At 40.5% G+C, this 25,713-nt stretch overlaps 1 protein-coding gene across 3 annotated transcripts; it reads left to right on the plus strand.

The window, feature by feature from the left end:
- On the plus strand, nucleotides 1-24,796 carry LOC131426102 (uncharacterized). Of its 3 annotated transcripts, XM_058588548.1 has the most exons (6): nucleotides 1-252; nucleotides 776-963; nucleotides 15,267-17,328; nucleotides 17,417-17,891; nucleotides 22,225-22,872; nucleotides 22,939-24,796. In XM_058588548.1, exons 3-6 carry the CDS (start codon nucleotides 15,278-15,280, stop codon nucleotides 23,524-23,526), a joined length of 3,762 nt encoding a protein of 1,253 aa, XP_058444531.1. In that variant the 5' UTR covers nucleotides 1-252; nucleotides 776-963; nucleotides 15,267-15,277; the 3' UTR covers nucleotides 23,527-24,796. The 3 variants fall into 3 exon arrangements, with proteins under 3 accessions (XP_058444531.1, XP_058444529.1, XP_058444530.1); XM_058588546.1 differs by lacking the exon at nucleotides 776-963; XM_058588547.1 differs by lacking the exon at nucleotides 1-252 and having other exon boundaries at nucleotides 323-963.
- The last annotated feature ends 917 nt before the right edge of the window (nucleotides 24,797-25,713 follow it).

A 25,713-nucleotide genomic window follows, 5' to 3' on the forward strand; every position in this document is an offset into this window, starting at 1 on the left:
CAGTTTCTCTCTTCCATAGTTCGTTTGCAGTCGTGTTCGATTCGATCGAATAGGATTCGTAAAAGATTTTGCTCGCGTGCACCGGTGATCCCCGGACCGTGTAACATTTTGTGAAAAAAAATTGTAATTTCGTTGCAGTACAGTGTAAATACATCGTAAAATTTTGTGGCTAGCGCTACTGCGATCCAAGTCAGTCACAATTGGATCAGCTCGAAAATGTGCAAATTGTGGAAAATCGTCACCGAAATACATGTAAGTGTTCGTTGCATTGTCCGTCGAACGCAGCAAAAATCTGTCAGGCGATCGGATTTTCAGTGAAGGAACGAATATAACGAAAAGAGATGATGAGATGGGGCTACCTGCTCGAGTAGTGAATTGAGTTGAGGGCTTTTTTCCTAATTGCGAAAATGGATTAGGATTATTCGAGTGTACATTGATAATTTGATGGGTTACATGTAATATAACTCGGAAGAATTATTCGGAGGAGAGCTTAGGAGAAATTCCTGTTTTTCTCCGAACCGTCTGTGTTTTCTTTTTCCCTGCTCGCAATGAATCAAATAGGAATCTAGCCTATGTGTGTGTGCGTGTGTTTTACGGTTCGTACGTGTGGCATCTCGACTATGTGAAGAGAAAGAAGAAACGTCAAAAATTCACTGCCTGCTGCTCCTCTGCTGTTTGTTCGCTTTTCGAATCCAAAAGAGTAGACGTGCGTAAATTTTCCACTATTGTTTTGAAAATATTTTTCTTTTTCACAATTTTTCGTGTACGAAACCAGACCAAAAAGTGGTGAGCGTTTTCCGACAGCCGGGATCTAGTGCAATTTCCATCGGTTCAATGGTGCTTCCGTGGGGCCTGCTGGCCAATGTTTCGAGACGAAAGTAACTATCAAGCGGTGGTCCTGATGTGGTTGAAAAATTGCGTTGCTTCTTCGAACGTGGCGCTGGCAGGGAACAACTGTGAAAAGTAAGTGCCTCTCCGGTTGGATTTATTCGGTCGGTGTTTGCCACCGAAGGTAAGGCTGCCGAAAAAAAAAAGAATTCCGGATGGAGAATTGTTGCGTGCTGCAAAGTCCCCAAGGTGCTCGAAGGTACTGTAAATTATTGATTGTGTGTGTGGGGATGAAATGGAGTTTTCAATTTCTGAAAAATAGGTTCTGTTGTTGGATGCAATAAAACTTCCAGTTGGGGGTTTGTGCTTTAGTGAAACTACGGACAATTGAAAGTTGTTTTTGGACCGCTGTTATTGTATGCTCAAATGACGAGTTTAGACTGTTACGGATGTTGTTTTTTTTGTTTGCCTTCAGAACCTTAAATCGATTGCTTTGTTTCCAAAGCAGACTGAAGTTTTCTAGAACCGTAACGGCGTTGGATGAACTTCAAATTGGTTGTCAAAATGACATTCGTATGGCAATTAAAAGACTACATTGAAAATACTACGGGGAATGCGTGATACGAATCGCATTTGTTCAAAAACTCCCTATGCTGCAAAACAAAACGTTTTTGAATGCGGAACCGTGTATTGAAGTTCATTTCATCTTAAAGCTGCTGCAGAAAAGATAGTGATTTTTTACAGTTAACCTGCAGTGGTAACAAACTCTTCCAAATTACATCGCTGCTCTGGAAGCAAAATGTGTATAGAATGAACCGATGGCGGTAGTTTTTTTCCATTAAAAGTAACAAATGTGGTTCAGAGCAAAAGTGATCTGAGTCATTATATTCTGATTGGATGTCACAATGGTCAGATGCAGATAACGAATACGGTTTCGTAATCAAACATTTTCGATGTCAATTTTACATTGTGGGTATTTTTTTGTTGTATACCAAACTGATATAACAATCACGAATAAATCGATGATCACATGGTTTGTATTTTCTTGGCCATCGATAGATACTGTAACTATAATTGTTTAACAAGCACAGATGCCACGCCGTTTCAAAGTCCTATCATACTGCAGTTCGCATAAGCCGTCTAATTTCCTCGCAGACGTCGAACTCGGAACAGGTGGAACAGCGCAGCATCCAATCCATACAGCGCAACAGTATGGGTCCTCCAGATGTACCGTAGTTCATCCAACTCGACGAATGTTGTGCTCGATGCTTTGCCAAAAATAACATCCGTCTCAACATGTATGTGCAAAATAACAAAAAAAAAGATAAAAAACCGATCTGGAAGCTGCAGCAGCGAAAATCATCTCGAGAAAAAGAAAAAAAAGGCAAAATAGCAGTCCAATTCACATACACAGCCGTAGGCAGCGGAAAGTGTGATAAGAAACTCCAGACTCCTCTGCTGCCCTGCGTGGAAACATTGGAGCAGTGCAGCGCAACGTTCGCTCGAACGGCCGGTTGGCCGGTCGGTCGGTGGTGGACAGGGAAAAACCGACCGCAAAGAACACAGACAACAATCGCCGGTAGCTTTCGAAATAGGCAGTAGGCTACAGCGGTGGCTCGATTTGGCAAACCGAACGAAGCGATTGGCGTTGGAGCTACATAAAATGGAATATAAAAAAAAATTGTTCGTCAACTTTTACTATCAAAACCATCGTTTATCTGTTTGTAATTTATGCCTAAGAAGATCATTTTTTGTGATTTTTTTCTGATTGTGTTAGAAGTTAGTTGAATAGCTGTATGAACTTAAATAAGTCAGTCGAAGATGGAGTTTTTTTTGACTATGTTACGATTCTTCACAATCTGTGAGATTTTGATGTTTGTACTGAACAGCAACTATGAAACTATTTCACCATCTGCTAGTATGAGTAGAGAATTTGGAAAGTCTACGATACTTCACTAGTATCACTAATTATCGTGATATACCTCGAGCATGCATACTGCGCTTTGTGCTCTCGATGCTTTCCTCATATCAACACTCATATTCAGAATTGAGACAACCATAATTAACTCAAAAACAACATTTTCGCAGTTTTGGAAATGATGAAGAAAACTCGAAAGGTTTGCTTGCTTTTTTCGCACTCGGATTACGGATTACGGTCGAGTATGAAAGAAAAATCATGGTCGACAATAGATCATTCTTCCTTGTACGCTTTCAGAATTTAGCTCAAGTTACAGTTACAGGTTCAAAAGTTGAAACTAAGAATCTTGAACTGAATCCTAATTCTAGATTCTGGAACTAGATTTTTGAAACTGTTTTTGCCTTTCTCATATAGAATGGTTATGCAATCACTTGAAAAACCGATTAGTGAAAATTGGCCCGGAGGGATTACGGAATTCCTGAATTTCATCCGGATCCGACTACCGGTTCCGGAGTTATAGGGTAAAGTGTGTTCAATATTGTACACCGTCACTTAAACCGGCGAAACAAAAAACGTAAAAAAATTCTAAACTGGACTCTAAACCGTTATTCCCAATCTTAGGGTCAATTGAAAGGTCTTATGGTCCTACCAAAAATTACTGCATATTTTCGGATGCGAAAAACATTTAAATCATAATTTAGAGTGCGTACTAGTAGAGTTTGTATGTCATTTTATTTGGTGGCCGTATGACTTTGATTATACCGATTCTTGGGTTCCGGTGCCGGAAGTGCATATAATAGTGAACCCACTTCGTTTTCTTAAGGATGACCTACGCAATCAATGCACTGTTTTATTATGTATGTTATACTAGTTAATGCACAAACAATCTCTTGGTTTCTTTCAAAAATCGAAGAATTTTTTTTTGAATAGAATGCCACAATATTATACATGAGAAAGGCATCATTACACCACTAGGTGGATTAAAACAGGTTTTTATACTAGATCTTCCAACTGAATTAAAATTCGGAATTCTGATTCAGGAATTCAACTTTAGGTCTGGGGCAAAATTCAAGATATGAATTCTAGATCTGGACTCTGGAACAAAATTTTAGGTCCGACTCAAAACGTTAGGTCACGTAAATTTTATTTTTGATTCTAATTGTGTGGCTTTTCCATGTGGCCTAGACTAATGGTGTAAATATACAAAACAATAATGCATGTAACGCTTTGTAACGCCTATAAAATACAAAAAATTAACGCAGGTAACATTTCGTAACGTTCATAACATTTGGCCGTCGAAGAAAGGAATACTAGATCGTTGAACGAAAATTTTGGCGCGCAACGAGTTATTTTGTGTGAAGTTTTCACATGCATACTTGATTCATGTGATTCGTCATTACGAGCCACGTGATTAATTGGGTATCAACATCATTGTTCGCAAAATGATTTGGTGGAATGCATATGACTGTTCTAACTGATCCAGGGTAGTTTCATCAAACAGACACTTTTCATGAAACGGTGTTGGGTCCACACTTAGCAACGGGGGTTTGAGCAAACCAGGTATAAAAACCAGGTTCGAAACTGACTCGATTTTCAGTTCAACAAAGTTGAAACTAGGTTCGAAACTGACTTTAAACAAACGGTTTGACAAAAGTTGGGGTGGTGACTGGGTTAGGTTTAGAATTAAGCGAATACGACATTAATGAATTAATGGCGGAATGCCTATGACTGTATGATCACTATAGGCAGAAGAAAAAGTTCTGATATCGGTTACCAGTTAAGGGATTGTGTGCGATGAAGTCAAATGAATAATATTGGCCACTTGAACGTACGGAAAAAGTTCTGAGAACACTTTCTCGCTGTTTAAAAACTGTAATAGGAACTGCTTCAAAGTTTGTTTTGTTGCGTCGGGTGAATGAGCTATTCTTTAAAAACGGACTCTTCAGAATGCTTTGTATGCTGCTTAAGCCAAATCTTTTTTACGAACGTTTGGTTACTTGGGCTAAATACAAATTGTAAATATATCCTAATCTACCAAATGAACAACTCTAGAACAGAAACTCTTTAATTAGAGATGAGAATCTGTGGATTTGCTCGATTTTTGCTTAACAGAAGTATTTCACATTTTCACATTAATTTTTTGTGATATTTCTTTTCGGGATAAAGCAAATGTGTGTCAAATTCCGTTGATTGTAGGTTAAGTTTTCAGAAAAATAATGGAGAGAAACGTTAACCACTTAGTCGTTTTACAATCGTGATGTCCGAAAACATAAATTCGAACAAATTCTGGGCGAGACGAAGTTCGACGGGTCAGCTAGTAACTTATAAAAATGTAACGCATGTAACTTCGTAACGCTTTCAATTTATGAAAAAGTAACGAATGTATCGTTTCGTAACGCATGTAACGCTTAGAACTTACAAAAAAGTAACGCTTATAACACAAAAAAGTAACGCTTCGTAACGTCTACAATTTACAAAAAAAACGTAACTCATGTAACGCTTCATAACGCCTATAACTTACAAAAAAGTAACGCATGTAACTATTCGTATCGCTTTCATTTAATAAAAAAGTAACGCATGCAACGATTCGTAACGCCAATAACATACAAAAAAGTAACGCATGTAACGCTTATAACTTACAAAAAAGTAACGCTTCGTAACGCTTATAACAAAAAAAAGTAACGCTTCGTAACGTCTACAATTTACAAAAAAGTAACGCTTCGTAACGCCTAAAACATATAAAAAGTAACGCTTCGTAACGCCTACAACACAAAAAAGTAACGTAAGTAACGCTTCGTAATGCCTATAACTTACAAAAAAGTGACGCATGGAACGCTTCGCAACGCCTATTACTAATAAAACAGTAATGCTTCGTAACGTCTATAACTTACAAAAAGAAACGCATCTAACACTTCGTAACGCCTATTACTAACAAAAAAGTAAAATTTGCTAAAAAGTGGAAGAATGGCTGCACTCGATTTTCCCGTAAACTGCAGTAACAATTTTCGCAAATGAAAACTTTTATGGTCCTCGTGTCGTATATAGGGGTGAGGGGGGTCGCGAAGGTGACACTCGCCTCGGGCGCAATGTTTTTAGGAGGTCGGAAAAAAAATCCTTGGGACCGTTTTTTTGCTCGTTCAAGTTATTTTTCCAGGGGTGCAGTTCAGCTTTTTTTTTGTTCACTAAATCAACGATCGGGGCGGCAAATCTTATTCTGCCCCGGGCGTCAAATTTCGTCGGTACGCCACTGTATGGTCCCATGACATGTTATTGAATTTGATCAAAATCCATTTTCCGATTACGAATTTACGATTTTTTGGTGCACTGGAAATAGATTTTAGCAAATTTGGCTGAAATATGCTATGTAACCTTGCCTGTTTTTAAATTTTATCCGCATATGACTTCCGGTACCAGAGTAATGAGAGTAAATGCGAAAGAGTTTTCTAAGTGAACTCGATTTTCTCGGAAACCGCTGGAGCAATTTTCGCATACTAAAATATTGAAAGCTCTTATGGTCCCATAGTCTGCTGTTGAATTTGATCTAAATTCGACTTCCAGTTTCAGTGCATACTTTATGTTTTGTCTTAGACTTTGCCTAGCTGTTCGGTAAATTAATCCAAATTAAGATATTATTCATCGATGATAGAATTTTGAAACGAAATCCCTAAATAGCTAGCTCTGGTCAAACGCGGAATAGCATACTCATGCCGACAACAACTAAATCAAATGATTCCAAAATAGTCAAGTAGGTTAACTCTGGCCGCATCTGTTTCCATGTTTCTGCAAAATCCATTTGTTAAGTAACTCGGCGACCGCCCCGGGGCTTGCCGGGAGGAACGGTTTTTTTCACACGAGCACAAGTCCTTCGAGTTCGATCGGTGGTGGTTCATCATCGATCCCAGATTGCTGCCATAAATTTTTCAACACCGCTCAAATTTTCCCCGTTCAATTGTTTTTCTTGCTTCCCCCCTCCCCACTTTCTCCGTCATTGCCAACGCCGTCACCGCGGGCGGCCTCCATCGCCGCCCGGCTCTCCGTCAGACCAACCAGCCAACGAGGTCGAGCAGCTTGAGACAAGAGGCTATCGATTTTCTCCCGAACTCCTCCAGTAGCAGCAGCAGCAGCATCAGTAGCCGAAAGTCAATAACCGGTCCACTAGCGGTTCATGGCAGCGATGCTGTTTTCTGCCTGGTGATGACGTTTTCCTTTTGGGCTCGGATGTCGTCGCAAGTAGCGGGGAAGCGCAGTGGAATACAATTGCACATGACACGACTTTGTTCAGCGTCATCGACAGTAACATCCTCAGTTCACGCGTTCGGAGGGCAAAAAAAGTGTATCGGGGGATTCGGGTCCGCCTGGGGATGGATGGGCAGCGGGGAATTCGGAAGCACAGCGAGGCAGCTGCTGCAAAACAGGGCGATTGCACTTTTAAATTCCCGTTTTTCGCTAATAATACATACTCTCCACGTGATATTATTTTTAGCCCCGCACCCGCCCTAACAATTGAACAGTGGCTACAGTGACGGTTCGATTTTGATAACAGGCTCCATTTTTTTTGTTTTGCTTGGTTTTCCATATATCACCTAATTCAGCAGTGGAATACCAGTCCGATTCTCGACCCAGAGTAGAAAATATAGTTTAAAACTGTTCCAAAAGAGAAGAAAACTTCGGTTTTTAGCATTGAGTCTAGAACAGGTTTCCGGGATCCCGATCAGATGGTAATAACAGAATTATAACAACTGGAGTAATTTATTTCAGAAATATTTTGTAACAAATTATGAAATATTTTTGGCTGGTAAGCTGATAAAATAACAAAAATCATAACAAAAAAGACTGTAGCGGGAACAAAATCGTAACAGATTTTGAAACGTTTGTATCATTATTGTTATTGAACTTTTAATAACTACAGAAGTCCGAAAGCAGAAATTTATAACAATAGTTGTAATAAATTAGATAGCAAAGCACAGAAAAACTATCACAGTCGACTTTTAGCATCGTTTCAATCCTAAATTGTTGAACGATTTTTTTATTAAATGAATAATTTATTTAGTGAACTGGTTTCTTCTTTCAGTGTTTTGAAATTCTGATCAAATAATGAACTTTATTATAAGTCTTGCAAATGAAAACAAAGCATCAGAACTGATCTTGTTATGATATTGATATCATAAGTTTTAACTTTCACCTGTTTTCATTTGTTAAATATTTCAAAATAACACAAATTGTTATACATATCAATTATTAATATACTTGTGTTATGATTTTGTTATGTGCATCTGATCGGGATATGTCACCAAAAATGACGCGCCTGATAGATTTAAGGCTGACTAAATAGTGATATTGATACACAATTGTATCATCCGTAAGCAGGGGGGGCAAACTCACCTTTGGTGCGATTTTGCCAGCTGCCACTTCTTCAAAATTGATATCAAACAATATTGTCCCCAAGTCCCCATGAATCTGATCCAAATTACTCCGAATTTCGATGGATACCGGGGAATTTCAAAGCGATGACTCTTCACGAAGCGGCAGGGCAGTCAAGTTCGGACAAAATGGGATAAATGCACTGCTTCCGTGTTCGTTTTCACTGTTAGAACCGGATTACAGAATTACAGCATCAGATGGTTATCGTTGGTAACCATTTGACGCTGTTATTTTGAAGTTTGAACAACTCATTGTTTTGACGTTGGATAGCCGTCTTTGTGTTTTTATATGGGTGTGAATTCAAAATACGGGGAATAAAACCATACGAACAGTAGTCAGTTTTTGAACATCTAAAGACTGTCCCAGAAAGTATGGACGCACTTTGATTTCGCTGTAAATAATTCACAAGTGTTAGATATTCAAATTTTATTCGATATACTGATAATATTAGACTACAACAACAGAATATTATTCTCAACATTTGATACTTAGCCATTGTAGACTAGCTGGCGCACCTTCTTGCGAACGTTCCTCATTAAATACCGTACAGACTTCTTAGCGACAAGTTTTGACACTTTTTTCCAATCTTTTTCGAACTGTTAAATGGTTTCGGCTGCCGATACATGTTTTCTAAGATGTGCCTTCGTTAATGCCCAAAATTCCTCAAATTGGTCGAAGTTGTGAGCAATTTGGTGGATTCATGTCTTTTGGGACGAAAGTGACATTTTTGGTAGTATACCATTCTACCGTTGATTTCGAGTAGTGGCAAGAAGCAAGATCTGGCCAGAAGACAACAGGAACCTTGTGGCTTCGAATCATGGGTAGAAGTCGTTTTTTCCTTGATGTATATTCCGCTGTTCATTGAAGCAGTGGTGATGAAGGGTTTCGAAATCTTACCGCAGCTACAAATTGCTTGTCAGACCATAGCTTTCTTACCAAATTTTTCGACATCAATCGATGTCTCGGACTGGTTTAACACTTGCCCTTCTCGCACCGTATAATATTGTGGTCCCGACAAGGATTTGTAATCGAGTTTCACGTAGGTGTCGTCGTCCATGATTATGCAGTTCAAATTTCCAGCAAGAATCGTATTGTACAGCTTTCGAACCCTCGGCCTGATCGATGCTTCCTGTTTCGGACTACGTTTTGGTTGTTTCTGCTTCTTATAGTTTCGAAGATTCAAACGTTCTTTAGCACGAAGAACATTTGACTTCGAAGTGCCCACTTTTTTGGCGACATCCCGAACTGAAACCTCCTTCTTTTGCTCGAACGCCTTCAGTATACGTTCATCCAACTGAGGGTTAGCAGGACCTTTTTTTCGACCCGTTTTCGGTACATCCTCAAAGGTGTTATCCTCACCGAACTTCCTGATTGCATTTTTTTTATCTTTCTCAGTGACAGTCCGCGTTCTGTGCTCCATTTGTACTTAATTTTTCGACGTTGTTCTGCTGAAAGCCCACGCATTTCGAAACAAACTAATGAAAACGAATAAACAACAGCACAAGTGGTTAGAGAAGAGTATAAACAACAGGACACAGCCATAAAAATTGACAGATTCTGAACCATTGCGAAATGGCAGCGGTTTTTGGTTGCATCCATACTTTCTGGGACAGTCTTTACAGGCTGATCGTAAGGTAAATTCCAATTAATATCGAGAAACGTCTAATTTTCCCTGTTTTCCAAGGCATTCTGGGTTTTCCCCTAACAGAGACAACATATTGATATACATAAGTTTACGGATTTCGTAGGAATACCGCTCTTCAATGTGTCTTCGAATTTAATAAAAGTCTCCTTGCAAACAAAGAATAAACAACGGAACTGACTTGCACTTTGTGCGGTTCGTCAATGCCGTAGAGAAGTTTTCTATGCACATCAGCTAGTGGACCATTTGAGGACTTGTTTTGTGCGCCGTTCGCTTCTCAAAACAAGCAAAGCCTTGACATTACATTCCTTTTGTACAATTTGACCTTCTGTTTTAACAGACTTCGCAACCGATTTATGGCTGATGCTACGATCCTACCGGCACTAAGAATCCTTCACGGTCGGCTGGGTTCACCTTCAAGGGCTAAGGCTCGCCTCATACGAGAGTCATTTCCATCGAAGTTCTGCTGTTTCTTCGCAGTTCAAAAAGGCAAGATGACCTAAATCATGATTAGCACCTTTTATAAACAATATTATTAAACTAAACGGTCCATTTCAGGGCTTCCAAAATTTTCAATGAATTGCTTTCGAAGAAATATTCCGCTTTGATACACAAAAAATCTGCTGTCAAAATATTCAATGAACAAACTAAAAGGTCCTTTTCAGGGCATCCAATTTTTTTCAGATAATTATTTTCGAAAAAAAAAAAAATACCTCCAATAAGTTTATGTGGAACATAAAAAATCAGCTGCCTAATTATGCGAAATAAATTCTAGCAGTCATTTACTTCTATAAACTGACGAGTGATTTGCGGAATAACTGCCCTTTAGCCTGATTCAAAGGGTTCGATTGTGGTGGAAACAAAAACCACTTCGAAAGGCAGATATTTTCCGAAGATGAGGAATTGAAAACTTCCCGATTAGATCATCGGAACAAATTTGACTGATTAGTTGTTAGAATAACAAAAATATTAAGTTCGGTTCGCCTAGGAAATCAATATTATATCCAAATTTGTTATGAATTCTGATGAACTTTTCAACTATTATTACCCATTTCATGGTGCGTAACATTTTAGTGTGCAATTTCAAAAATAAGTTTTGAACAAGCAATTGCAAACCTTTAGGCGATTTTACTTGAAATTAAAGGAAAACCATCCAGTCGTTGGTACCGAAAAGATTGTAATAACCAAGTCAATTTTCAAATGCACTAACCTGGGGACGGGTGGGTATAGCGTGATGGGTTAGTCGATGTCTTTCATGCAGCCCACCTGGGTTCGATTCCCAACTCCACAAATAGGATGTTCAATAGAGATGGGCAATCCGTTCGCGAACGGTTCAAAAGAACTAGTTCTTCTAAACGCGAATGAGTGGACAGTAGTTCTTTGTTGAAGAACGATAGTTCTCTAATCTTTTAAAGTGTCTTTTAAAAGTGTATCAATAACTGTGTATTTCGAATCGGTCGAATCTACTTTAAATACATGCAAAAAGTTACTGCATTTCCATTTGAAGAGTTTGTTACCAACGAAATATAATTATTTGCTCTCGTACGGTTTTTGCAGAAGAAACATTTAAAGAACGAATGAACGGTTCAGAAAAACTAGCTCTTTCGATAGAAAGAGTAAGTTCCGAACGGTTCTTTGAAATAAACTGTTTTGACCATCTCGAGTGTTCAATAATATTAGAGATGTGTAATCCGTTCGCTAACGGTTCAAAAGAACTAGTTCTTCTGGAACAATGAATGAACAAAAGTTCTTCGTAAGGAACGACTCTAATCTTTTCAAAAGAAATAACAGTTATAAAATTCTATAAGAAAGTGCATTTACAACTGTATATTTCGAAACGATCGTAGTTTTCAAAAAGGCAGTACAAATTGTATATATTAAGTGATATAAAAATTAACGATTTCTACTTCAAATAGATTTAAAAAAAAGTTGCATTCACTACTAAAGAGTAATAAGTTATCTCGAAATATATCCACAGGAATCACCACTTATTGGCTCAAGTGGTACGTTCCCCTACTTATTCGGAGATTTGTGCCTTGTCGGGGCCTCTCATAATTGCATTTTCCTGATGGGAAGGGAAGGATGAAAGTAACACGGAAAGGAATTGTGAAATGAGTGAGGTGAGAAAACAGCACAGAACATAATGAAACAAATCGTTCTGCATCCACTCAAGGATGCTGAACGATCTGCAGGTGCCAAAATGTACATTTAATAAAACCTCCAACCGCCGAGAGGATTTAGAGATTTTACAAAAGCGACACCATTCTGCTTTCCTGGAAGAATGCAGAACGATTTGCAATATGAATGACCAGAAGAAAATTTGGCACCCCATAAGGGTTGTCAAAGCAAAGCAAAGTCAAGCTAAGCAAAGGAAAGTCAAGGGTTGTCAAACAATCTGCTAAAACCTGTTAAGATCAATACAGAAAGGATTCATTCACTCCTCTGACTATAGCTCCTTACGACATTGGGTGAGAAACGATAGAATATCCTTCAATTTTAGCTCCGCATACACAGACTCAATCATGTATGGAGAACCAAAAACTCAGATACGTAGTTGCGTCAATGCGGGACAGTTACATATCAGATGATATGAAGTACCGTAATCGCATTCACACAAATCACACGAATAATACTTAGCACAGCACAAACACAACTTTTAGCCAAATCCCTAAATAATACTCAGCACGCTGTATAGTAGCCATGGGAAGAATCCCTCTGCGGTCGGACTTTTTAGGGGCCCCGGTAGTACGAAGATTCAAAATTGGTTTTTTCTTTCTTCATAACAAAACCAAATATCAAAAATCGAGACAAATTTGGCTTGCGAATTATTTTGCTAAAATAATTTAATTGCAAGTAATACCAGAATGACCGGGTATTCATAAGAACTAACTGAAATAACGAGGTCTTTGATTTTAGGTCGACATGTGATTACTAGATTCAACCGTGAATCATTCGAACTGAGTGCCTTCAAACCTGTCCGACCGTCGGAACAAAAAATAACAGATTCTCTACTGAAGTGCCGATTGTATTACACACAGAATCGCGTAGATTGCTGCTTGGAACCCAGTACAGTATCTACCAAGTGAATGAGACTGCTTCAGTCTCAATTCACGACAGTAGACACCTGCACCAGCATGACCATTCAACAGAAAACCGCCCGTATAACAAACTATGTGTTCATCAAGTTGTCTTTCCAAATAACCAGACAACCACGCCTTTCCAAGAGGATATCGCATACTGAATGTGTTGAAAGAAAAACTGCGGGAGTGCGTAAATACTCATCCCAAGCAGTGATGTCCGAGCTCAGCACACGAGCTGCTCTATACCTGCTTTGTGTGTGCCTATTAAGCTCGTGTGCTGTGCTTTTTAAACCAGACTCATGACCGTGTGCTATTCGTGTAGTCCATCTACTGACAAAATTATATTATATTATTGAATAAAAAAAGGAACAGACACTCAAGTCAGCACATGAGCCAGCACATGAGTCAGCTCACAAGCTAGTTCCCCATTCCAGCTTATGAGCCAGCACACCAGTTGAATCGCGAGCTGGTTCTACGAACACGAGCGTGTGCTTCAGACTACGTGTGCGTGTTTTTGAAAAAGCACAGCACCACACAGGCTGTGAGAACTGACTCGTGTGCTGGGCCATCACTGATCCCAAGTAACCATTTGAGACCACAAGCGAGTGTGGCTATTAGCGCAGTCTGGAGGGTTACTGTTCCAAAGTCCTGTAACCTTAAGACGGTATGCGCAAGATAATGTTTCTTGTTTTAGGAACACATGCTGGAGTTTAATTAAATCATCACTTGGCAAAGATTGATTATGCGTCAAATTCGCCGAACAATAGTCATATATCCATTCTATGCCGTCATTAGTCAGACCAACTGAACCAGCACAAACGTCCTGAGTTGTGAGCTCAGATATGAGAGATACATCGAAAACACTGTTTGCAAGTAATGCATGATCGAGGCATTTCACGTGGTTTGAGTGGTACCGTTCTAGTTGAAGACAACGACGATTGAGTTTAATAACTCTCCAGCGTAGTTTTTTTTTCAGACATATGTTTCTTGGACCAAAGATATAGAAGATTTGTCTTCTTGCAGATTGATTTATCTAACCAATGTATATTCCGTCTCCAACACTTATCGTACAACAAGTAGAAGAATTCAAATATATTGGCTTATAATGGCCTATAGCGTACCATCGAAGGTTTTTTTGGGATATCTGGGGCATTTTTAATTCCCACTAGACTGCCCATACTCGCATATTAGTCCCATATCGATTTTCGCCAATTTTGAGTTAGCTTGCGTAATGAAATCTATCCTCAATAAACTCTCAAGAATTGCAATAAAAGTTGAGGGTTTGTTCAGTAAATTGTGAAAAAAATATCAACTTATGCTTATCTCATATGCCAAGTACCCGCATGTCAGTCCCATACAGTGTAAATTTGACTAATTTCATTTGTTGCAATATTGGAATAGCAAAGGTGTATTACCAATATTTCACGTAATAATACAACGATTTAGTATTAGGTCGTCTTTTTCTTGGCATGCCGGTTTTCCATATGGGACTGATATGCAAGTAGAAGCGAAGAATGGAAAGGTCCGCTGTGTCAGAGCTTCTTTTAAACCCAAGTTATTCCGTCACACGGCCGGGAACCGCTACCGACACTACACGGCTATCTAGGCTGCTGACAGACGGGGAGGTTAACATCGATGGTCAGCTTCCATGGGTGGCCGAGCAGCCGTAGCTAAATTAGAGAGTCCATCACGTTGCTTCAGTTCATCTGACGTTGGAAAGCAACATTTTCTTTGGTTCATTTTGTATTTCCTATTATCCGGTCAATCACGAAGTGCAACTACGGGCGATCCACTTCCACTCAGCTCAGCTATTCTTCGTTGATTTCTGTATTAGAGTAAAAATCAGAGAGTCCATCACCCTGCTTCAGTTCATCGCTAGCTTCATGCTTGAATTCCGATCCATTAAAGGCGCACAGTTCAGCTTGGTCCAAAAGCCACGACTGAGGAGAAGTGTTTTAATCAAGTTTGTGGTAGTTTTGAAATTAGATTGAATGACATCATGCTGACAGAAATGAGCTAATTTTAGGATAAACAAATCTTTTGTTAACAAATAATTTTGAAATCAGAAAATTTGAAAAATGTTTTGAAACTAATGCAAAAGCCATCGTGGAAAGCTTCTACCCTCCATAACAGAGGGCACGTTAGATGTCTTTTTCGCTACTACTTTCGCAGTTGAAAGTTATACGCCTATGTAGTAGACAGGATACCGATCGATGTTCCACGAACAGGATGCAATTATTAATTGCCCATTAACGATTCTAATTAGCGCACTTCCAGTGTCGTCCTTCCCGAGAGGATGCATTTGACGTAACATTGTTTCTGCAGTATCGAAGGTAGTAGACACTAAACGTTTTTATTTCTGTCTCATTTTCTTTAGGTCACCCGAAAATGCTAAAACCCACACTTGAGCTCGAACAGAAGGATGTAAATCCAGATGATTATTTGGAGGCAAAAGCAAACAACTTACAAGTAGAATCACAATCACAGCAACCATCGGCGGCTGCCTTAACAACAAGGAGTCATTTTCGACATCAAGAGCAAAACTTGTCACTAGCGAGTTGGAAGTTACCTTTCGGTGCCGTTAACAACAACAACAGTAGCAGCAGCAGCAACAACAACAACAACAACAACGGTTCTACACACCAATTTCCACAGATTAAGCTTAAACGCCGTTTCTGGGATAAGGAGAATAGCGATTTTGTCGAGAACGCAACAACCAGCTTACTGCAGGAGCAAGAGGAAGAGGAAGAACAACCGGTCAGGAAACGGACTTTCAGAGAACTACTCGACGAACGTTTTCACAACCGTCAGAAAGAGGATACTAAAAGTAGTAAGCCCCGTAAGCGGAAACATTGTCTGAGTCTTGCAACTGCGGAACAATTTCGAGAGAAGAAAAAACAGAAAACGGATAACGGTGTTTCCGAACAGCTAATACAGTGTAGTCCACCGGTTTTCGAAGAGGAAAATACTGATCCAAAAGAATCACAGGAACTCGTGGATCAAAGTGAAGTGGTTAGTCAAACTAACAGTTCATCCGGAAAACGTTCATCTCAATCGATCAATTGGGATCTAGTAGAAGCTTTTATTGAAGAAGAAGAGGAAGAAGAACAAGAGGAAACGACTAAATCGACGGAACAGCAGGCTTCGTCGTTCGATCTTGATTCGTTCATTGCTACAAGAACGAATAGTTGCCCGCCGCGAACCTACAACGGCTGTTCGAGTAGTCGGTTATCGCTATCGAAAAATTTCCAACAGCAACAAGCAGCCAATAGAGAGAGCAACAGCAATTCGTCGGTTTGCTACCGGAAGGAGGAGCATCGGCATCACCGCGAGGCCCAGTGTGCCAAACCAAAGGACGCTGGTGAGGACGACATGTCCATTCACCATCAGCAACACTATCATCTGCCGTGTACCAGTGTAAATAGCAATACTACCAGCTTTCCGGAGGTCGCATCAACCACGTCAATTCTGCTGCTGGCAGCAGCTGCAGAGGAATCCAGTAAAATGTCAGGTCACGCACACTACACCCGAAGCAAGCCAAACACGATGCAAGGACGATTTACGCTTAATTCAGGGACGGATATGGCTTTGGCGGCCTCACTGAACGAGCTTCCGCGAAGCAAGGTCAACAGTTTGCAGGGTCGAGTCGACACCGGAACGGCAACGGAACTGGCCATTGCCCAATCGTTGAGTGAAGAGCAGCAGAACATTTTAGCGGCAGTTAGCAGCACCCCAGTGGCCGCACCGGTGGTCGTTAATCTTAATACTCCGGTCACTTCGGCGACTATCGTGGCAGCAGCCAATATGAACAACTCGTTGGCTACGCTCTGTAACATCGGTAACTCGTGCTACCTAAACTCAGTGCTGTATACGCTCCGTTTTGCCCCCAACTTCATTCACAATCTTCATCACTTGATCGAAGACACGGACAGTGTGTATCAGCGACTTAGCCAGAACAAACTGAAATCCTCATCCCTCGGACGAAACATTCCCGGACTGCACGGTTCGAGTGGTCGTAGCTGGAGCAGCAAGGATCTCGCATCGCTGGGTGTTTCCAACACTGCAAACAATTCCTCATCTTCCACGACGCAGTCACAGTCGGGGGCCAATACTGCTGCTGGGGTCACGGTTGCCAACGGAACGGTCGCACTACCCGTGGCACGAGAGGAAAATCTACCGCCGAAAAGCAATCGTCAGGTGGTAACCGAACAACTACACGAACTGTTCCAAAATCTGCACCGAAACGAAGCGATCGAGACGATGGAACCATTCCACGCCGGAAACATCCTGCGGGCGGTGCAGGATGTGAGCGCAACGTTCGAAGGAAACCAACAGCAGGATGCTCACGAGTTTTTGATGTGCGTACTGGACAGCATACGGGAGTCGTGCCAGGCTCTCATCAAAACAATCACCGATCATCCGGATGTGTTGATCAATGCGTAAGTTTTTTTTTGTTTGGCTTATATAAAATTTATCAACATCCCCTTTTTCTCTCTCTCTCTCGCATTTCTTTGCTCCGCTTCGCAGATGTCCGCCGGTACCGGAATCCATCGAAACATTCGTACCGGAGACAAAAAGCAGTAGGGGTAATTACTTCTTCCGCCGGCGAAGAGATGCATCGAAGCCGACGAAATCGATCAACGGTGGAGGCGGTGTGGCGTCGACTCTTCCCAAGACCGGCGGTAGCATACTTGGAGGTGGCGGTGATGGTTCAAAAACAACAACTACTACTACAACGGCTGCCGATCAGGTGGCTCACCTAAAGAATGCCCTGTTTGCCAAACCGTCTGCCGCGCTGGACCAACAGCTAGTCCGGGAACGGGTCCACGCGCTCGGATTGGATTTCTTCCGGGATGACTTCGAGGGTGTCACGGTTTCCAAAACCAAATGTTTGGCCTGCGAAACGTGCACCGAGCAGAAGGAAACTATGATCGATATTGCGATACCGATTGCGGCCAGTGAGGTTAGCGATGCTGCAAAGAATCCACAGCTGTTCTATCAGGTATGTGGTCACTTGCTGCTAGCTTGGATTAGGTGAAACTATGTTTCAACGAACTATTCAACTCAGCTTATAAATATTGACCAAATATCTTACACCATTCGATTCAGTTCGTCGAGTAAGTTTAATAATGTCACTCATTTCTCTTAGTGTTTGCTGCATTGGTTACTTAGGTTACATTGGTCCCATTGGATTTATTTCAAATTTTATCAGAATCTGACTTTCGGTTCCGGAGATACAGGGGGACACGTGTTGAAAATTTCGTACCGTCGTTTAGAGCAACGGTGTAAAAAAGGGAACAATTCTTCTAAATTTGGCTAAACTGTTTCAATTTGTAGGGTACGTTAGTTTCTAGAAACACGAACAAACTTCGGCTATACCGGTTTTCTGTTCCCGGTTAAAAAAAACTACCGAAAATAGTGATCAAACATTCCAAAACGGAACTGACTTGATTTTCTAAAAGATGACTAAACTGGTTTTCACAAACTCAGGTTGCAAATGAAATGTCTTATGGTCGCATAGACCAGGGGTCGGCAACCTTTTGTGTCGAGAGAGCCCAGAATGCTTTTCAGAGTGCCACAGAATATTTTCTTATCCACAATAAATAATGGTAGGAATATAAATGAGTTCGTGCCGTTTTTCCGAAATTTGAAAGTTTGTTGACAAAAATAATTACAAATACAAATTCTAAGTGTTGTCCCATACTTATTTCCATCTTTGTGACAATTCACGGATACTTTTTTCGAAAAATTTGACTAGTGTATTCGTGTATAGATCATTTATTTAGGCCCGGCTTCAACCATTATGGCCGTTTGCTGGGTGCACGAATCGATCAATTTTTTGACTTCATCATAATTGGAGGAGTGCCAGGACATGATGTATCGACTGAAACAAATGTCGATGACGATGCAGTTTTGGTTTATCGTAATGGGCGCACCTTCCATCGCCAGTGCAGGAAAAATCTTATCTTTTGTGCTGTAGGTACGTGAAGAAACGAAGCTCGACATTACTTGGCTTCAATTCATGCGGCACCCAATTGCCCACCTTGCGGAACATTTCCATTGATCCAAGTGGCTGACAGAAAACTCCAAGAAACTGTAAGATCTTCTTGCGTTTACGACGGATTTTGATCGAGAAATTGTTCCAAGATAAAGATCTTTGGACACTTTGGAGACACTGCGTCTCGTTCTTACTTACCTTACCTAACCTTATGGCGTTGTCAGGAGCTTTCACTACTACTCCGACTGCTGCTCTGGAGGCTCTGTTCAATATTAAGCCTTTACACGTACACATAAAACAAGAAGCGCTATCTTGTGCCTACAGACTACAGGCGACTAGTCTCTGGAAAGAAAATCGAATAAACTCGGGTAACAGCCATACAATTCTGAGGTCCGAAATGATCTCATAGATGAGATGATCCATGCCCCTAGTGACATCACACTCCATATAGGACTTTTTATATAATAATTCCTTCTAGAGAGGAGTGGTTGTCAGGTTTCATTGCAAGCCAACTGCAAGAACACGTGGTCTGCTATACTGATGGTTCACTGATGGAGGGTCGAGCTGGCGCTGGCGTATATTGTAGGAAAATGGGATAGGAACAATCTTATTCTTTGGGTAATTACTGCACTGTCTTCCAAGCAGAAATTTTTGCAATTATGTGCGATGTTCAGTCAGCCCTCCTTCGAGGTTTATCCGGCAAAATAATAGACTTTTGTTCTGACAGCTAGGCTGCAATTAAATCACTAAGCTCTGCTGACTCACGATCCAAACTAGTGATCGATTGTCGTACTCAGATAGAAGAACTCAGCATATATAATGCTATAAATCTCGTTTGGGTACCAGGTCATTCCAATATAACATGAAATGAATGGGCTTACGAATTGGCGAGGGCAGGTGCAGAGATCAACTTCGTTGGCCCTGAGCCGGCCGTACCAATTTCGAAGTGTTGGATAAAGCAGAAGATACTGACTTGGGCTTCCTCTGAGCATAAAAGCAAATGCGTATGCAGACTTGCCGTCAAACAAAAATATTTTTGGAGGCACCTTCCCGAACCGTTTCGAAGGACCTTTTACATTTCTCGAAACGTAACTGCGGCGTACTTGTAAGGGGTCTGACTGGCCACGGCAGACTGAATTATCATATGGCCACTGTACAGCGGGTTGAATCGTTCTCATGTGACCTTTGTGAATCAGATTATGGGACTTTATATAATTTAATATGTAATTGCTCTGCAGTTTCACAATTAAAACATCGTGTTTTTGGTTACTATTACATAGATGAACCGCTGTTTAAGGGACTAAGACTTGGAGATATTCTTGGATTTTTAACTCAATGTGGAAAAGAGCTCTAGCTCTCTCGCTAGTGGTTTATACTTCTTGTAAGTTTTAAACTGCCTGCTGTATGTTTGTGCCGTCTTGTAATCCTACATCTCCTTAATAGCACACCTCCCTTCCCTTTATTTCAGGAAAATGATGACAACTCACGGCACAAATCCCCGAAAAAAACACGGGGAACGTGCCGTTTGAGCCATTCTATTCTGATTCCTGATTCCTGATACTTACCTTACCTAACAGCTATAGGCCTGGGGTGTCCTTTTGCGGTATCAAGAATACGTCTCCACATAACTCGGTCCATGGCTGCTCGTCGCCAGCCACTCAAGGCACGGACGCTTCTGAGATCACCCTCCACTTGATCGATCCACCTTGCTCGCTGCGCTCCTCTTTTTCTTGAACCACTCGGAACCATTTTCACTGGGCTGTCGTCCGACATCCTTATGACATGCCCAGCCCATCGCAGACGTCCGATTTTAGCTGTTCCTTAGCAGCTGCTTCAATTCGTGATTCATACGCCGTCTCCACGTTTCGTTTTCCATCTGCACTCCGCCATAGATCCTTACTACCTTCCTTTCAAAAACACTGAGGGCGCGTTGGTCCTCTGCCAACATAATCCAAGTCTCGTGGCCATAGAGAGCAACCGGTCTAATGAGCGTTTTGTAGATGGTCAATTTCGTGGTCGTCAACCACCTCGATATCGTCACCGTCTATCAATATTCGTGGTGGGAGGCGTAGTGTTTGTTCTCTAGAGCCTCTTCCTCTCATGTACTTTGTTTTCGACGCAATTATGGGCAGTCCGATACGCCTAGCTTCAGCTTTCAGTCCGGTGTAGGTTTCCGTCATCTTCTCAAGGTTACGTGTCACAATATCAATATCGTCAGCGAAGCCAAAAAGTTGTACGGACTTTCGGGAGATCGTGCCACTCGTGTCGATCCTCGCTCTTCGAATCACACCTTCCAGGGCAATATTGAACAAGATACAGGAAAGTCCATCACCTTGACGTAGTCCTCTCCGAGATTCGAAGGGACTCGAGAGCGTCCCAGATACTCGGACGTAGCACATCACTCTATCCATCGTTGCTTTGACCAATCGCGTCAGTTTATCCGAGAAACCGTATTCGTGCATAATCTGCCATAGCTGTTCTCGATCGATTGTGTCTAACAATTTTTAGTAATAACAATTTAGTTTAGTAACAAATTTTAAACTAAAACGAAGCTAATTTGTTTTTTTTTTTGTATTTTCGCGTCGAATTTCATATTATCATTGTAATTGGAAATAATGTATTTTTTTATAGTGTTAACGTTAACAGCTCAAAAGAACTACTTCTTCTGGAAGAATGAGTGAACAATAGTTCCCGATTTTTTTTCCTTCTACAAAGACTTTCCCGCACTATTTGGAACAAAACATGACAATTTGCGGCTTCCGTGCTTGTTAGCCACATGATAATTGTAGTCGTTCGTTTGAGGTTCTTGTAAAGTAAAGTTTGAGTTGCGTTTATTTCCTTTTACCTCTAGCACAGGATCGCACCAGAGTGCTAGAGAAAAGCACTCAATTTCTCTAAGGTGGACGCAGATGTTTTCACCGAAGTGTACACGCCGGGGTGCAGTCTGGTGTACGGCTCATATATGTGTGAAGTTCGCAAACAACTTCTCGTTGAACATTCCATTTTCGTAACTACGATGAAACTAACGCACACGCCGATGTACATACGGGTGGTGCATTTAGGTGAGAGCGATTCTTTCAAAGAAAATGTGATTCCCTCTCACCGACTTCTTCTTTAGCTGCTACGGCACTTTTCTTTTTGTGCGGTGTTTAACAGCTGTATCCTCTTCAGTGCAGGCATGAAATTTACGCGCCGGTGTATCACTCTAGTGAAATGACTGAATTTAAAGGACTTAAGATTTCATAAATTTAAAAAAATTAAAATTCAACGAAACGATTAAACATGAGTGATATGAGAAAGATTCATGGTTTAAAACGGGTTTTTTCTGTATCTTCAGAACTCCTGCATCACGCGAGAATACTTCCGAGGTGACAACAAGTACCGCTGCGAGGTATGCTGCGGCTACAGAGAAGCGATCCGGTCGATCTCGTTCGAAGTACTACCGCGGCAGCTGATACTGCAACTGAAGCGCTTCAACGGCGACATGGAGAAAATCAACAGCTACATCCCGACGCCGTTTGTGTTGCGGTGCTTCTGCAATACCTGTTTGCCAAAGTCGGACTGTGATAAGCCCCACATTTACCGCTTGTACAGTGTGATCACTCACGTCGGGGCTCGGATGTCGGTTGGACATTACATTGCGTACACCAGTTCGCTAGATGTTCATGCGGAGTTCTTGGGCTGCGGGAAAGACCGACGACGGCAGCTCTTTCTGTCGGGTGGTTCCATTGATGGTGGCGGTGGCGGCAGTGCCGGCAGTTTAGCGAGCACCGGTGCCGGTACGACCGGCAAGGGGACCAGCGAAAAAAGCACTTCGGGACAGCTGAAGAAATTGTTTAGCAGCAAGAAGGCCTCTAGTGCAGGAGATATAAGCAAGAAGTTCAAGAACAATGTGGTAAACAAGCTGAACCTAATCAACGGAATAGAAAGTTTGAATTTGAACAATGGCACAAGTTCGGGTTCTGCGCACGGTGGTAATAATTTGGTAAGTCACAGGGTTTTTTTTCTGTAAATCTTAAAGTAGCAAATTGAAACATTTTTTTTCTTAAAGGCCTCTTTCCGATCACAATCGGGAAGCAATAGTCCGAGTAGCAATGGAACGCCAACTGCTTCGTTACCTAATCGTATACCGTGCGGTGGTCTGAACTGTTGTGGAATTCATTTGAAAAATAGTCATCTCAATTTATATGGTAACAATAATAATAACAACAACAACAACAGCAACAGTAGCAGCAATAACTCAACGGGCAGTGCGGGTGGTCTGACGGCCACCAATGGAACCCTTTTGGACGGTGGCAGTGCAGGAGATATTCACACCAACTGTATAAACTCATCATCGCTGTTAGGCACGATCGGCGGAAATGGCATCTCGATAACGACACCGGCGGCATTCGAGCAAAGTTTAAGCCAGCAGCTGTGGCACATGTGCGATGATGATAAAATCAAAATAATGTCCCAGACTGAGTTCGAAGAGCTACTGTCGCCCAACCGGCGGCATGTTGTTACACCGTATCTGCTGTTCTACGCCCGGTACGATCTCGTACAGGGCAACCGACCGAAGGACACGGTAGCGGATTGTGGTGAAACGATCAACTATGCCAGTGAGTGTTGCGTCGATGGACTCACCATCAACGATTAATGTTTATACCGGGGTCGAACGGTAGGTTGTCTTTAGTATCCTTTGTGTTCAGAGTTTAATTCGACAAAAATTGTTCAGAGCAGTGCAGAAAATAAACCGGCTGATAAATAGGTACGGTTCGGCAATGTCAGATTGAAGGGCACTGAATCATTTGTAATATATAAAATAAGTTCGGTAATGTTGTTATATGTAATTTATGCTTTATCCTACCTGGAGAAGAGTGCGGTAATGTTGACAATACGCTCATTCGTCATGGTGGACGAAAACATTGGTATGTTTTTGAGTTGCCAGTCGTTACCATCCAGGGTTAGATAAATCTCGTCGTCCATCACCACCGCCACGTTGCCACGGCAATTTTTGTCCATTTATTTCAAATGAAAACGGGTAATGACTGTCGTAAGGCACGTTGCACTGTCCTGTTAAAACCAGTAGCCATTCAAATCATTTTCACGAACAATGGGCATAACAAAATCATTTATCATGGCTCGATAACGATCGCCATTAGCAGTTTTCGTTGCTCCACCATCCTCTTGGAAGCAATACGGACCAATCACTATATCCGCATAAACACCACACCCAACTTATCTTTTTGGTCGTTTAGAGGCTATTCCTCAATTAATTGAGGGTTTTCAGTGGCATAGAACCGACAATTTTGCCTATTAACGCATCCATTTAATGTGAAATGTACCTCGTCTGACATTATGGTTTGGTTTGGTTTGGTTTGGTTATTTTGCTGTGTACTGTTCCATGGTGAAATATGTGTGTTATTCTCGGAACGACAAGGTAAAAATTTACTCTCGGACACCTGAAATGATCACTCAAGGTGTGAGGTACAGCTCAAAACCAAAACCCGTCCAAAAACGATCATGCCTACTTGCGCTACTGTCTTCTGAACCGATTTTCACAATTTTAGATGCATATGAAAAGATATAATTTCCCATAGAACACTTTCAAATTTTGTTCGGATCCGACCTCCGGTTCCAGAGTTACAGGGTGACATGTGCAAAAAATAAGCCCTCCATGCTCTTGTAGATGGCGGAACCGCTTTCTTTAAATTTAGATTCAAATGAAAGGTCTCACATACTCGTACAACAATACTGACTACAAATTTGGATTCGATGTTTAGTGGAATTCTAAGACTTTTTTAGCATCAAAAAATTATTTTGGCTAAAAATTTGAAAATTCCTATTCAAAAAAATTTTTTTTTTGATGACACTAAATCTCGTCGTTTCATGCAATTAAAAGACTTTTGGTATCAACAAATTTTTTTCGTAAAAATTCTTATTTTTCGAAATTTTTTTTAGATGACACTAAATCTCCACGTTTTATGCAATTCTGAAATTATTTCAAAGACTTGCATTAACCAAATTTTTTCGTTATAAAAATTCAAAATTCCATTTTATTAAAAAAAATGTTTTGGGATGACATTAAATCTCGACGTTTCATGCAATTCTAAGACTTGTTCTTAAAAATAATTCGATAAAAATTTCAAAATTCCTATGAAAAAATGTTTTTTTAGATGACACTAAATCTCAAGGTTTCATTCAATTCTAAAACTTTTTTCGATTTTTTTTTATAAAAATTATAAAATTCCAGTTTTTTTTTAAATTATTCGAGGTGACATTAAATCTTGACGTTTCAAGCAATTCTAAGACTTTTGGCAATTAAAATAATTTTCGATTTCGGAAATCTAAAGTCTTAGAAAGACTTTCTAAAAAAGAAAATCAAGATGACACTAAATCTCGACGTTTCATGCAATTCTAAGACTTTTTAGTATCAAAAAATTTTTTTCGATACAAATTTAATTTCAAAATTCCGATTTCTTAAATTTTTTTTAAATGACACTAAATCTTTTAATTGATTTTTGGCATCAACAAATTTTTTTTGGATAAAAATTTGAAAATTCCTATTCTTCCAAAACAAAAATTTTTTTAAATGACCCGAAATCTTGACTTTTGGCATTAACAAATGCCAAAATCAACAAATTTTTCTCGTAAAAATTCCTATTTTTCGAAAAAAATTTTTTTTTTGATGACACTAAATCTCCGCGTTTTATGCAATTCTAGGACTTGTTCTTAAAAATATATCGTTAAAAATTTCAAAATTCCTATGAAAAAATGTTTTTTTAGATGACACTAAATCTCAAGGTTTCATTCAATTCTAAAACTTTTTTCGATTTTTTTCGAT

The sequence above is a fragment of the Malaya genurostris genome, chromosome 1, assembly GCF_030247185.1.
Source record: "Malaya genurostris strain Urasoe2022 chromosome 1, Malgen_1.1, whole genome shotgun sequence".
NCBI lineage: Eukaryota > Metazoa > Arthropoda > Insecta > Diptera > Culicidae > Malaya > Malaya genurostris.